At 35.3% G+C, this 15862-nt stretch overlaps 1 protein-coding gene across 2 annotated transcripts in view; it reads right to left on the reverse strand.

The window, feature by feature from the left end:
* Window positions 1-3420: 3420 nt before the first annotated feature.
* The window catches only part of LOC141435292 (phospholipid phosphatase 3-like), a 204076-nt gene continuing 191634 nt past the window's right edge, over window positions 3421-15862 (reverse strand). For both annotated transcript variants that reach the window (XM_074097992.1, XM_074097993.1), the window contains exons 3-7: window positions 11890-12044; window positions 9173-9393; window positions 7618-7744; window positions 6830-7012; window positions 3421-6253 (exon numbers count right to left, since the gene is read on the reverse strand). In XM_074097992.1, coding sequence (XP_073954093.1) covers window positions 6128-6253; window positions 6830-7012; window positions 7618-7744; window positions 9173-9393; window positions 11890-12044 — 812 coding nt within the window. In that variant the 3' untranslated portion in view covers window positions 3421-6127. The remainder of the gene's footprint in view (window positions 6254-6829; window positions 7013-7617; window positions 7745-9172; window positions 9394-11889; window positions 12045-15862) is intronic.

Genomic DNA, 15862 nt, shown 5'->3' on the forward strand with positions numbered 1-15862 from the left:
TTCTAAGCTGTGGTCTGTGTTGGTGGCTGTGGTGTGTGTGGTGTATCTGTGGTCTCCAGACTACAAATAACAGATGTGATGTGTGATCTGTGGCAGAGACATTACTATGCCTGACATCAAAGATTACTTTCATTTTAATCGTGTCAAAACATACAACCTATTCTTATCTTATACCTTTAAACGAACAACTCTTGTATATATATATATATATATATAGAAAAGAAATAATAAATTTATTTGCCAAATTTTTGAACAGCAAAAAGAAAAAAAATACAACTAAAAATAAGACAACCTTATTACATACTCTTACATACTAAAAAAAGAAAGAAAAGAAAAAGACATTGTGCCGAAAGAAGCAAAAAGGGCCATACTCAGCGTGTTGCCACGGCAAGCCGCAGCGCTGGTTTTCAGTACCTATGAGTATTTCAGTATATGTGCATATATTTCGGGTCTCGGAAACGGCTCCAACGATTCGATGAAATTTGGTATGTAGGGGTTTTCGGGATGAAAAATAAAACTAGCTTGGTCTTATCTATGGAAAAACGCTTGGTACCGAGTTTAAGCCCGAGCGGAGCTCGGTCACCCAGATATTAATTTTTAAACAGTATTCACACATTTAAAACCAATTATCTGGATCGAAAACCACAACCACCTACACTAACAAATGTTAATCCTAACATAGGAAATAGAGATTTCGAAATGTTGTCGTGTGTCCTACGCTTTAACCGTAGGAGGCTTAATTTATAGTCCAGTCTGTGAGAACATGCCTTAGTATTTCACGCTTTAGTTGTTTCCCATTTATTGCGAGAAAGCTTCATAGGCCGTCTAGAAAAAAAAGTAATCTAATGTGGTTTAACCTTTCGAATGCTGAAGGCACTCGTAAATACCCTGCATTCTAAGCCTCCTTTGACTCTAATAATACTTATATCATAAACGCGGTATATACTTGGTTTGGATAGGTATTTAACTAAATGTAAACAAACTTCAGCTGCCAGATTTGGTACATTCAAGGATTTTAAACATATTAGGTAAGTAAGGTAAGGTTTAAATCTATCATTGTAATACAAACTAGACTATAGTGTATTTCAATCCAGGAATGTAAATGTTTAGATAGTTTAATGGGGGAATAATTCCAGTAGGTAATGACATTAATTTATTCAATTAAATACACGTGAAATAATACAAAGAAAAAATGGGGGGGAAATGGGGGAATTGCAATGTTTAAGACACCAATTGACGTTGCTTTATTTACATTTAGTTAAATACTTATCCAAAACAAGTTTAGTCTACTAGCTTAGAAAATGATACTCAGGAATGAATTACTCGATATCGAAAATACAAACTAAACATAGATGCACAGAAAAACAAAAACCAGAAAAAGAGACCAGTGCTGGGAATCGAACCCAGGTCCTCAACAGTCCGTGCTGCGTGCTATACCGCTACACCACCACTGGTGTCCACACATGCACACATGCTGAGGACCTGGGTTCGATTCCCAGCGCTGGTCTCTATTTCTGGTTTTTCTGTGCATCTATGTTTCAGTTTGTATTTTCGATGTGGATTTAACGGGATGATCGTAAAATCTACATCGATCGTTGGAGTTGGAATAAAAAATACTGCAAAACCAGTCTGAATTACTCGATGCCAATTTGTACAGTCACCAGAAGCAATATTTGACACAAAGCGTGCACAAATATCTGATACGACTCTACGGGTACTTCTAAGGTTGCAGATATGAATGCAAGCGATTGTATTTAGCAAACGTCACAACATAGTTTAAGTGAGAGCTTCCATGTAAATTATTTGCCTTACCTAAGTAGGTAAGGTACTTTCTAAGTACCATCACTAGCTTCTTCGCTTTTACTAATAAATTATATTTATATGATATATTTTATTTTATTACTGGTGAAAGTGAACATAGAATATTTATTAGTACCTACTGAATACATGGTAGTGTTCGCTACAGCGCCCGACAGAACGTCCTTTTGTCATATTAATTGATAATACTTTGGGCGTAAGTACGATTTGACTATGGGAAGGATTCCAGGAGGAAAAATCGAGGGTATTTTTTTTCAAATACAATAATCTTCCGTGATTTTACTCTTCTTTGACCAGGAAACCAGGCTGGTTTTCAACCAGCGACATGCTGAGCCGGAACCTTTTTGTCAGAGCATCTATGTATGTTTGTATTTTTAACCTGTGTATGCGTTATTGTTGTTATAAATTAGTGTTTTTTTCATTTCTTACAAATATGATATGCATACCTATAGCGATTTAGTATTTTGCGTAGAAAAGCCGTGCAGTGAGTATACTTCTCTAGGTTCCTTCTTTTAGTAACTGCTACGGCACCCTGCACTGAGTATGGTCCGACACCCTCTTGGCCGGTTTCTTTTATTTATTTCTGGACTCTGATCTGAAGGTTGGAAAATAATGAAACTCTTTTTTTATAATAAACATTGTGTTTATTATCTGAGATGAAACATACAGTCAGACACGCGTTCTACTCTTAAAACTAATATTTACAAAATTAAAAATATTCTACACTTAACCTCAATTCTAAATGCCGCGGAATGTCAAGAATGTCAATAGAATAAAATAAATAAAAATGTCTACCAGGCAGGCTAGTGCATTTAGCATATTTTTTAACAAAATAAAAGCTTCTTTGCCCGATTAATAGCAACTAACAATTATAATTTATAGTGACTGAAATTCACACTGCGTATTTAATTTAAAAAATAAATAAATAGTAACAAAATTTAAAATACAATTTCGTAACCATGATTTTCACATTATCTAGTTTCCTGGTAGCAATTATACAAAAAATATTCTAAACTAAAGATATGTGAGACTAATTACAAATTACGTCTAGGTGGGTACGATTATTGTTTTAACTTACGACTAGACAGGTACTGTACAGTAAATACTGTCTGTTAATCAGTTTATCATTAGTTAATAAGTTACTATTAGTCATTATAAGTAGACGGTCGCGTTTATGAAACCTCTATGGGTACTGCTAATAATTAGCCAATTAATATACAACGTGTTATTTCTGATTTCCGTTAACTTTAAGGGAACATTTAAGCAGGTCAAATGAAGTTAATTACTCCAAGACACTAGTGGCCTGATTTTTATTGTTTTTAAAAAGGTCAAGAATTAAGATAATTAGTAGGTTATTTGCAGTAAAACAGTGTAAAAGTTTGTCATTTTTTTAGTCCGTAATTAAGTGTTCATAACTCACGTATAGGTAGCAAAAGGAGGTTGAAAAAGTGAGTTTTTTATGTCTCTCATATGTGTTACGTCACTCGTCAATTACACTGTGAAGTATCATGTAAGTATGAAAAAAAGATCTTTTTAATTTTACCAGGTAATATTTATCAACAAACTGAGCCGGCAGTCGAAGTTAATGAAAATCAAGAAAAACAGTGTATCTATTAATGTCAAGTTACGGTAAAAAAATTAACATTCAAGAATGAAAAAAAAATACACGAAATTTCTAGAATCTTATCATTTTCATGTGTACCTACAATTGCATTTTAAGCATTAGAAGCAAATGCATTACAACAATCCCTAAAAAGCTTTGCTATAATCTCTACAGTTAATTTATACAACCTGTATTTTTGCTACAACCACAAATTTTAATGGTAATTAAGTAGTAAGGGTCCTAATAAATACACTTCCATATAAGATTGTTTTTTTGGAATCTTTTCGTATTTTTTATTTCAATTCCAATTTTTTACTTTTACAGTCATCCCGTAAAACCTAAATTGAAAATACAAACTGAAATATAGATGCACTGAAAAACCAGCAGTGGTGTAGCGGTATAGCACGTGGCACGGAATGCCGAGGACCTGGGTTCGATTCCCAGTGCTGGTCTTATTTTTCTGGTTTTTCTGTGCATCTATATTTCAGTTTGTATTTTCAATTTACACTTCCATATGTTGTATTAAAAAAACACGACTTCTTATTTCGTACTATTTTTTTTATCACGACTGTTTTTATTCTAAGCGTCTCACTTGCTGACGTGACAACTGTCACAGATCCGCTTCTCTCTCGTGTCAAATTTTTACTGTTCACAATACATTGCAGCTCCAAAAAAATTCAAAAATTAATTACCACATGATACTTGAAAATTTACTGCAATGTCCCTCCACACGCCTGTTTACTTTTTGTGTCTGTATAAAAAATACACGTTGTATTATTAAGCATTAGAATTACTGGTATTCTGAATTTGTACACGACTAACTAAATGATTTACAATTAAACTATCATCTCACGCTACAGTTAGATTTGAAAAGAAATCTTGAGAAAACAAAACAATTTACATAAATATCTTTGTTCAAAATACAATAAAAACAATAAGTGTACAATTTAATCGTGTGTATGACTTTGATTAACTCTTAAATTCCGAATCTCGTTACTTAATTGAACTCTCAAAAATAATGAAACTTAAAAAGGACGTGATCATTCGGAATTTAGAGAAAATTAAAGGCTGTTTTCTATGGATATCAAAATTATTTTCTTATAATTTCATCTTATACCTACAACCTATTTACTAATCTATTTACAATTTATAAAAAAAAAACTATGATACATGATCAACTGACTCTAGTTTTATGATGATCTTCGTGACACTTTCTTATAAAGACAGCTCTTATAAAGTTATGTAAAAAAAATACAATATTTATTTGATAGTTTTACACATGATGTCGTAAAATGACTCTGTGGTAGCTAATTCGAATCAAACTTCAAGTATTTTTAAAAAGAAAAAAAGTTGAAGCTCCACCAAATTAAAATCACAAAATAAAAATTTAATAATTAGTCTTTCATTATTCCAAGAAATAACGAAAAATAAGTTTATCTTTACGTCGCATAGCAATAAAAAAAATGAGATTTAAATAGAAAAGAAAGCTGCCATATTATTGCTATGTACTATCACAAAAATCTATCTCTGAGTCTTATCATTATTTTTAAAAGCCTATTGATTATAACCACATAATATTATAAGAATATCAAATGGCGTCTATTTAAAAAAAAACAGTTAAAACAGTTCTTCTAAATGTAAAAAAGTACAATAACGTATATAATATATGTCCAAATTGTCGACATACTTTTAGTCATCAAATTATAAAAATATTTATTGAAAATAAATGAAAGTCAACCACTGTTAAGTTTTCCATGGTGAAATTAACATTTACAAAAAGCAAAACTGTTCAAGAAAATGAAAAAGATCAGACTCGTACGCTCTCACGAAGATCATGAAAAGACAATAAAGAAGGCTTAACGTCACGTCAGCTAATCTTACAATAATTTCTTCATTATTAGCTTGAAAATTGGAGCTACACCAGACATTTTTTTTTATTCAACTGGATGGTAAACGAGCAAGGTCTCCTGATAGTAAGAGATCACCACCGCCCATAAACATCTGCAACACCAGGGGTATTGCAGATGCGTTGCCATTGCAACCTACAGGCCTAAAACGGATACCTCAAGTGCCAGTAATTTCACCGGCTGTCTTACTCTCCACGCCGAAACACAACAGTGCAAGCACTGCTGCTTCACGGCAGGATTAGTGAGCAAGATGGTGGTAGCAATCCGGGCGGACCTTGCACAAGGTCCTACCACCTGCAAATAAATATTTCCTACAGGACCATCACCTGTATTTCCGGATAGAATACAACCTAGTCAAGGCTGTTATTGAACCAGTGAGATACGCCTTTGGCCTCTTCTGCACTTTTCATCAGATGAGATATGGTCAATCACGGTTCATTTTTTGTAAAAAATATATAATAATGAGCTCCCGATATTTCGATGCATTTGCATACATTATGTTACAATACAAGGCTCGTCAAAAGCAATGCTATCTGTATTCTGAAGCCAACAGTCTAATGCTATTAACCGTCAATCATTTAAAACTATTAGTACTACTTCAAACTAAAATTACACTATTTTGTCCCAACTCTAACCCTAGAGGTATATGCTTGCACGAATATGCTTGCATTATACACATCACTAAGCGTTAGGTACTACAATTTCACTCCACAAGTTGTACAATGCTACTTCACAGAGTATGCTTCACATAATGTCTCGCTCATTGAAGACTGTAAGCCGTAGCTTACACGGCTTGGGGCTAGGGCATGAGCACACGGTTCGGCAACAACTTGGTGTCAGGGTTGTGGTTGGTTCCATCGCTGTTTGAGATATCGCTGGTACTCACGACGGCAGGCTGGGAGAAGTTCTTGCAGAGAACGAGTACCTGCAAATTATTACATCTGTTATAACGACTTACGAACATGTTAAGTTGCAGTACGGCTCCTTCAAGAAGAAACCACCTAACACTAATTTGAAGCAAAATTATTGTAAAATAACATTGCTATTTTATTTTTGCAGGTGCAAAATTTTACGCGCACTAATCATAAATTGAGTGTTTACAAAGATCTCGAATGAGGATAGAAATTATACCCAAAATCCCTGTCTACATGATAATAATTATTAATTTTAGCTTATGCATGTGGGAGTAAGAGAGAGAGAGAGAGAGAGAGAGAAACATTTATTTATACATATTCGATACACATAAATATAACAACGAAAAGTATAAGTAGTATAGTGTAGGTAGTTGGAGTCTCTCGATAAATAATTTAACACGCTATTCAGGATTTCTTTCAAGGCCATATGGCAGCTATCACAGAACATCGAAGTTCGTATCGTACCGTCCCTCTCACTCTCGTATTAAATAATATAAGCGTCAGCGGGACGGCAAGATACGAAGTTCGAATTTTGCACTTCGTAGTATAGCGCCAGTTTTGCCTTATATGAAATGCAGTCAGCTTACCGTATATAGTGCAGTGAGCGCCCCCATGCTTCCCCCCACAAGCACGTCCCACCAGTGGTGCCGGTGGTCCGACACGCGGCTAAGCGAGCACACCGCCGCGTAGCACACGCAGACGCCTTGCAGCAGCGGCACTGCCAGCACGGACCGGCTGTGCCAGCTGAACGCACGCCGTTGGAGGTACCACTGGAAGAAATGTTACTTGTAAGCCACAAATAACGTACTAAACCTATGGGTATTAGCTAGTGCCACCAGAGAATTGAGGTCATGCACACAAAAACATATCATGGAATGGCAAAGAGATTGTAACATTCACTCATTCATTTAATTAATTATCCTTTTTAACCCCCGACGCGAAAAGAGGGGTGTTATAAGTTTGACCGCTATGTGTGTCTGTGTGTCTGTCTGTGGCACCGTAGCTCTTAAACGGGTGGACCGATTTGAATGCGGTTTTTTTTATTGAAAGCAGGTTTTGTAGCGATGGTTCTTAGACATGCTTTATCAAAATCGGTTGAGCCGTTTTTGATATATTGAACTTTGAAGTGACAAAGTCGGGGGTTATCCAACTTTTGTTTTAATAATAATAAATTATGTGTATGTGTCGCACGGAAGTTAAATTCAAAGAAGCTGTTCAAAAAAGGTTATTTTTTCAAAATGTCGAGTGTTTCAAAATTTTTATTTTTTATCAAAAATCTTACCTACCTATAGATATGTCTTACTGGCTTTTAATAGTAACAGTCCCAAGAAAAGACAGAAATGTCGTGGTTATCTCGCAATTAAAAACTACTTACTGCTAGAAAGAGTCCGCAATACATTGAAAGCGATGAATGCCCTGATGGGAAGCTCCTGATGGAGTCAATCTGAAGGTACCGGGAGTATTTCTTCGACGTGCATTGGTAACTTGATACGAACTCCGACCTATGGCAAAAAGAGCACTTGTTAAAATAGAAGAATTCATTAAAAAAAAACAATAGTACTATTACTGAAAAAGATAAAGGTGATGAAATACGGTATGACTAGCGAAGAGTATGCGAACTTTGGCGCTCCCATTGTCATCTTACGGAGTGCAACGCTGAGTTTCAGTGAGTCCACACAAATAAATTTAAACTTAACTAAATATAAATGTATTAATTACACATTTTTATGCATAATTATTAGATAATTATTGTGATACTGTCTGTGCCGCATGCGCGTGCGATATCAAAGCACCGCAGTTAGCTAAGCTAAATATTAATTGTGTTAATTTGGTATCAACATCTGCTTGAATCTTCGTAAAACGGGTCAAAGGGCGGCCAATATCAAAATAGCAACATAAGGGCATTCTACCAATATTTAGGGCAGCCTAAATAACTAGTAATTTTCCGCTATTATAACGTTTTAAACTTTCGTGATTCTCACTCATATCAAAATACCACAAACGGGACTTATCACGCTATTATTACACAAGTAATATTTACCTCGACGTTTCGACGTTTTCGACGTGGTCACAAGTAGACTCCTCGTGTCTACTCGTGACCACGGCAACTGTAACGTTGCCGAAACGTCGAGGTAAATGTTACTTGTGTAATAATAGCGTGATAAGTCCCGTTTGTGGTATTTTATTTCCGCTATTATATTTAATTTTGATACTTCAGCTTTGAGTGAAGTCAACTGAATACTATCCTATTTTTTTAAAAACGACAGCTGTAATCTAGTTAGTATGACACCTTTGGATAGGAAAGCCATATGGCGCCCGGCATCTGCTAATGTTTTTCGTATTAGGAAAAAAAAACTTTTTTTTATTCGACTGGATGGCAAACGAGCAAGTGGGTCTCCTGATGGTAAAAGATCATCACCGCCCATAAATATCTGCAACACCAGGGGTATTGCAGATGCGTTGCCAACCTAGAGGCCTAAGATGGGATACCTCATGTGCCCGTAATTTCACCGGGTGTCTTACTCTCCACGCCGAAACACAACAGTGCCAGCACTGCTGCTTCACCAAGCGTATTGCTACCAAAAATAAATAAATACTCTATCCAATTAGTATCTTAAATAATTCATTCGAAAGTTTGTGAGTAGGTATAGTCACCATTAAATATTTAGAAGCCGGCGCCAAGGTGATTAAAAATATCAAAACATAAACTCTAATACCTTTAATAATAGAGTGGATGTGCCGATGTTTTTCGAATATCTGTTGGCGACTGTACATGTTTGTAACTCTTTGACGCTAAAATAGACGCACATATTTCAATATAATTTGGTATCTAAGTAAATATGCTGAATCTCTGGAATTAGTTATCATGACACAAACGTCGTACAGCGCCATCTACCGGCGAGTAGCTAAGCTATAACTAAAACACTTACCCCACACATGTCTTGGCCTTATCAGGTTCGCATAGATCGAAAAATGTCGGCCGGGGAGACCCGACCACGCACTTTATCACTTCTAGGATGATGAGGTTGAACACTGCTCCGTAGATGAAGTCCTTATAGATTAGAGCGGCGGTTTTTGCGCTTGTGCATAGTCTGCTCTTCTTAAGAGAGTATTCGTCTTCTCTGAATAGGGATGTTTCCACTGCCCAGAGCTATAACAAAACAAGTTTCTGTTAAAAGTAGTATAAGTTTTTGGTGACTGTAGTTTTTGTTGACTTGCGGTAATTTACCTAAACACACGATCCGTCTACGTTCAGTAACAAACACGTGTAATATAATTATTTCGTAAATGCCTGAAAAGTGGCGAGTCGTTCGAGTGGCGGCCGAAGATTTTCATCAGTGGAGGAACGAACAGACGCACTAACTAATTAGGGTTTTCTTGGAGGCGAAATATCGCTAGATGGCGTTAGTAGTATGATTGGTTTAATAACTAAATGCTAGGACGTTTAATCCTTCGGACTTTTTGACCATGGACTTTTTGACGCTAGGACTTTCAGACACTATGATGTTTCATCCTTCGGACTTTTTGACCATGGACTTTTTGACGCTAGGACTTTCAGACAGTAGGACGTTTAATCCTTCGGACTTTTTGACCATGGACTTTTTGACGCTAGGACTTTTAGACACTAGGACGTTTCATCCTTCGGACTTTTTGACCATGGACAATGTGACACCTGGACTTTCTGACTTTTGGACATGTATGCCCCTAAACGGAGCCAATCGCAAGCAAACGTCAAACGGATCTGACGATACTAACGCCATCGGCAGATAGACACCGCGCAAGATATCTCGAGCGATAGTGAGAAGAGCAAAATTGCGTCGAACCTCGAGAGAGTTCAGGCCCAAGATGCCCAGCCATTTGGTTGGATACAAAAATGTGTAGTACCCGTACAATTTTGCTGTATAATAACGATGTATGTTCAGTTACTTCTTGGGGGCGCCAAAAAGCAAAGGCCATCTTTAATAACTGTATAGTTTGATTTATCCACTCAGTGGTCTATATACTCAGCTTCTGAGTAAATACCCACAACCTCAGCGTATAGACCATGGAGGATAAATCAAACGGAAAAGTACAAGTTAAATCGATGTCTCATGTCATAATATGTCCTTGGATTGAGATAACGTTAGCTAGTTTGGTGATGCTCAGCGACATCTGTTAGAGAATTTAGATTCTACTAACGTAGATTAGATAACCACTGCGGGTAGTTCGCAAAAGGCCACTGAAGGTAGTTCACAAAATCGGGCGACGAATAACCTATATTTCCACAACCAACGAGCACCTGTGGTCGCTGAGTTTTATTAGAAATTTGTAAATACTTTGTTGTGTGTATTTACCTATCGCTATATTGAAAGAATAAGAAGAAAAACAAAGAAATCGTAAACCACCTAAGCCGGCTTTTTTTACAAAATATTGTACCGAAACATTTTTTAGCTTCCTATGAACTAGAAATTTGGTGATACACTCAGCGATACAAAATTTAGCCCACTCTACAAACAAAATTAAGTATTTCTGCATACATTTGAAGACCACATTTTTTGCCGCTCAGTATATATTTATTACTTTAGTTTATTTTATTTATTCATTCAATATAATACGACCTAAATTACAAAATTGACAGTTACAACCATAATATTATTATTGATTATTGCGCATATTTTACTAACAGATACTTACCAAAAGTATTCAAAACATTGATAATTCAAACTTTTTGTTTGAAATTATCTCGTGTTCCTGTTCCAATCAACTTAATTTTGTGGTAAAATAAATGCGTAGCGTGAAAACTGTGTACCTATTTGTTACAAGAAATAACGATCTAAATAAAATGTGACAAACCAAATTACCAGCATAAAATCACCATTTTAAAATATTTCGTATGAATTTGTAAAAACAATCTACTTACCTAAACGAGTACCTAACTGTCAAATTTGCAAAATATGAAAAGAATTTTCGCGAATAGTTTTTTTTTACATTATATTGATTGAAAATACTTATTACAAATTGTTTGTTAAATCATTTTTATTTAGAGCACGCGGCGGCCATTAAAATTGATAGGGATTTTTATTTTTGTATGACATGACGCACATGACATATTTTGCATATAGAGTAGTTTAAATAATTAAATAGAACACAATGTGATGAATGGAGCTGTATTTGAAAGACAGAATTGCAATTTTGAATGCATTTGTTCTGTTAATAACAAAGCTTGTTTAGTTTGTTTAACTTACAAAAGGATCTAACGTAGATATGTAGGTACTAAAGATATAAATCGAGTGAGTTTAAATACCTACTCATTTTCTTACAAATAATGGTCAAATTTTAAAAGATATATACCTAAGTAATTATTATTATAACTTCGACTCCTTTATTTTTTAGTACCTACACAGCATACATAGTAATTTGAAGAATGCTACTGATTTAGTTTTTCACTTCCGTCGTAAAAAGAGTATATCTATGTGTATCTTTGTAGCGTCGTAGCTCTCGAACGGATAGACCGACTCCGATGCGGTTTTTACGTAAAGGCGAGTTTCTTTGAGTTGGTTTTAGTTTAGTGTCATTAAAATCGGTTCAGCCATTTTTGAGACCTTGAGCTTTGAAGTTACAGTCAGAGGCTTTTCAACTTCTGAAGTTGGTTATTAGAAATACTTACAACAATAAAAGGCACGATAACAGTGACAGCGGCCACAAGCGAGATAGAGAACGTGTCTCCCACGTGTGGGAACGAGAGAGCAGGATCATTGCACGTGAAGCCGCCGCGGCGGCTCGGCAGCGCCCCCACCTCCAGAAGTATGCATACTGCTGCCACTGTAACAAAAAAAACCAGTCAATAAACGGTGTACTGTTTTAAAGTACGCTACTGTATAAAGGGTAGGCTGTATCAAAATGTACCTATGTTAATTTATTAACTAGCTTTTGCCCGCGGCTTCGTCCGCGTGGAATTCGGTTATCGCGCACTATTCCCTCGGGAACTGTGCATTTTTCCGGGATAAAAAGTAGTCTATGTACCATACGAATACGATGTATTATATTAATTAATATTGTTTTTTTTGTGTTTGGTGGTGGTACTGTTGGGACCGTTAACAAATCATTTTTTTTTCTTTTCTTTCCTATGTCACTCTCTGGACCATAAATTATCTCTATGCCAAAAATCACGTCGATCCGTCGCTCCGTTTTGACGTGAAAGATGGACAAACATACAAACACACACACTTTCGCATTTATAATATTAGTATGGATGAGAGTTACTTGACAGACAAAATGTCGCTAGATGGCGTTAGTACCGTAACGTAACGTCAAACGGACCTCACGACACTAACGCCATCTAGCGATATTTCACGTAACAAAGTAGCCCTCATTGACTTCTATTAGGTTTTTGGCAGGCTATCGTGTAAATTTAATATCTAAAGCCTAGTTTAGCCGTGCAAGAAAAATCGTGCGAATGGCATTACATTGCGGTGCTCGATTGACCACTACAAAGTCGTTGGTTATGCGGCCTCGCAATGTAATGCAAAACCATTTTCCTTGCAGGTTTACAGCGAGTTTAACGTAAACTAACATAAATCCACTCGCAAAGACGAGTATAATATTTAGTTTAATGATTAATGTAATTGAGACTAAAAATATTTTTAACAAAAAACCACTTCTAAGAGCATTCGCTGGAATGTTCTTTATTTTTTATTTAATGAGACCAAACTAACGGGTGCTTTTCGCAAGGTCTATAAAAAATTTTCCTCAAATTTTTTGGCCGAAATTGTTTGGTAAGTATAATAATAATTGTATGGCATATTTTTTTTGCATAAAGATTTTTTTGCATACATTTATTTCCTAAAGCACTTTTGGTCTTTAATTCCCACCCTCCTAAACTATTTTTTAAATTAGTTCATAGATGACTGAGTTCTAAGGTAAAAGTCCTGAAATAAAAATAAAACCGAATTACGAATCGAATTTGTCAAAAAAAAATTATACTAAAGAAACGGATTTAATGCATAAAATCATCTTTAATTGAGAGACACAATGCCAAGAAAACACGCTGTATAATTATTATCTTAACTATGTAAGTATTTTGCCTAAGAATGCTCAAAGATCGAAGCTCCAAATTCTTCTCAGCATTTAACGAGAAATATATGGACGAATAGAAAATAATTTCTCCGTTAACGACTTCGGTATTTGAATTATTCTACAGGTATGCGGGGCAGTAGATCAAATATTGATTGATGTTAAAAACAAATGGATAATACATTAAAATAAAATTGACGATCTCAGTGGAATCAATCGATTTGTATGTTAAAATGATTGATTAATCGATAACGGTCTGTTTCAATGATTTATTGTGAGATCATGACCACTCTATTTGAATTTATCTACCTAATACCTATAAACAAACATTTCTTGCGTATTTCTTTATTTCTTTGATCTTTGATTTGGAGTCGCCATCGTTTGAAATTTAAACTTAACAAACTCTATTGCTTTCTCACCCCCTATTCCTTTGTTTTTATTTACATTAACTCCAGTGTTTACATTTACAAGGATTTACATGTAAACTTAACAGTCGTCGACCTTCTATTAAGTATTCTGAGGTTTGAAAAACACGACAAAAGTAGTAGACTGTTTACATGATTAAGATGGATGTTGATAAAAAACAAAGTTGGATACTTTTAAATCAAAATTTAAATTCAATCTTCTTTTAGATGAGATAATAAATAACCGAGAAATCCCACAGAACTACTAAGTTATTATTATTGGGAAGCAATTTGCTCACTATCTTCTGTTCATCTATCTCATCTCCTCTAACAGGGCTTTATGTTTCGAATCCTAATAGGTAGTTTAACACTCAATACCTTACATTATTTTTGTGTTACTATGAACGCTAAAACAACTTAAAAGAAAAATAAAATAAGGTTCACATTAAAGGAGATCGTCATAGAAAAAACATGATTCATTTTTTATTTTTCGCTCGATGTTTATAATGGTAGGTAATTAATATGTAGATATCATGTGCTTATAAAAAATCTATACTTTTTACTTTTACTAGTGTTTTATAGTTCTTTTTTTAGTACTTGTCAGGTTTTGTTCAATTCAGTTATTTGGTTGTGTCAGTGGAGCGTAGAGTAAATTAATTTTCCCTTTAAATCACATTATTTCGCCTAATATTTTACGGTAATGCGTTTACACGTTTCACCTTTATTTTGAGGACCTATTCTATCCGTAAAATGCTCACAATATCCTAACCGTTGCCAGATATTGTTTTATGAATACCCTAAAAAGGAATGTGAGGGTTTCACAATCCATTTTGAAATAGTTTTTTTATTGCTTCAAAAAGGATTTCAGCCTGACTCACGAGGATTACTCATTTGCATGCTCAGGCACTATACTACAAAGCGCAAAGTTCGAACTTTGTATGTTGCCGTCCCGCTGACGCTTATGTTATTAAATACGAGAATGAGAGGGACGGTACGATACGAACTTCGATTTTCGAATTGCGTAGTATCCCCTCTGGATATCCGGAATGTCGTAATGTCCTTTAAGAAATAAAGCGTCATTTTATTTTCCACACGGATTTTAATAGTTGCTCAATACATTCAAAGCGAAAGCATTTGTGTTCCAGTTTTGTAAAGTTCGCGTGATATGTTTGGTTTTGTGGGGACGCGTCTCGGTGTGAATCCAGTAAAACCGTTCCAGTGCCCTTAGTGTAAGTTTTCGGTTACAAAATACGTCTCGATCGCGTTCACGTTAAAATCTCAATTTGTATGCAAAGACGAACAGCGCCTCTAGCGGAACGTTTGCGATGTTCGTGTTTCCATACGAATTGAGATTTTAACGCGAACGCGATCGAGACGTATTTTGTAACGAAAACTTACACTAAGGGCACAGTAGCATGACACTGCGGTGCTCGATCGATCTTGTGTAACTCGTTGGGATTATGACCCCGCAATGTATCGCTACTGGCACGATTTTACTGGAATAATGTGAACCAGGCATAACCTTAACGGACACTCATAAACTATCGCATTCATTATAAATATTACTGCAACGTGTTATGGATTCATAAGGGATCCATAATAAAACCAGATCCTTTATCAAAGCCTCATTGTGTGAGGTCATGGTTTCAAGTTAAGCTATAAAAAGTGAACGATTGTTGAAACTATAAATCGGTAGAGACGTGAAGAAAATAGACTGAAAAACAAAAAATATCGATTGAATAATAATAATAATAATAATAATAATGATTTATTCAGAAAAATGCGGTACAATTTTAAAAATACAATCTTTTGATAAAATCTACGTAACACGCACGTGCCTGAACTAAGGTTACTAAGTGAACCTGTATCTCAGGCTAACGAGCATATTTACAAAAATAAAATAATCACATAGTAAATAAACAATGTGCACGGTATATGGAAAAGTTGACATTATTTTTTATCTCTTATCTCCGTTAACTACACGTTATAATTTTTAGGTTTTTAGGTTTTAGGTTAGGTACATTACATAATATACCCATGCCATGCACGCTTCTTCTGTTTATTAGATACTTAGTATGTAAAGCGGTAGATATTGTTCGATAATTCTGAAGTTAATTCATTTCATCAAGAAAAACCAACTAGAAAAATAACGAGTTGAAATAA

The sequence above is a fragment of the Choristoneura fumiferana genome, chromosome 14, assembly GCF_025370935.1.
Source record: "Choristoneura fumiferana chromosome 14, NRCan_CFum_1, whole genome shotgun sequence".
Classification (NCBI taxonomy): Eukaryota; Metazoa; Arthropoda; class Insecta; order Lepidoptera; family Tortricidae; genus Choristoneura; species Choristoneura fumiferana.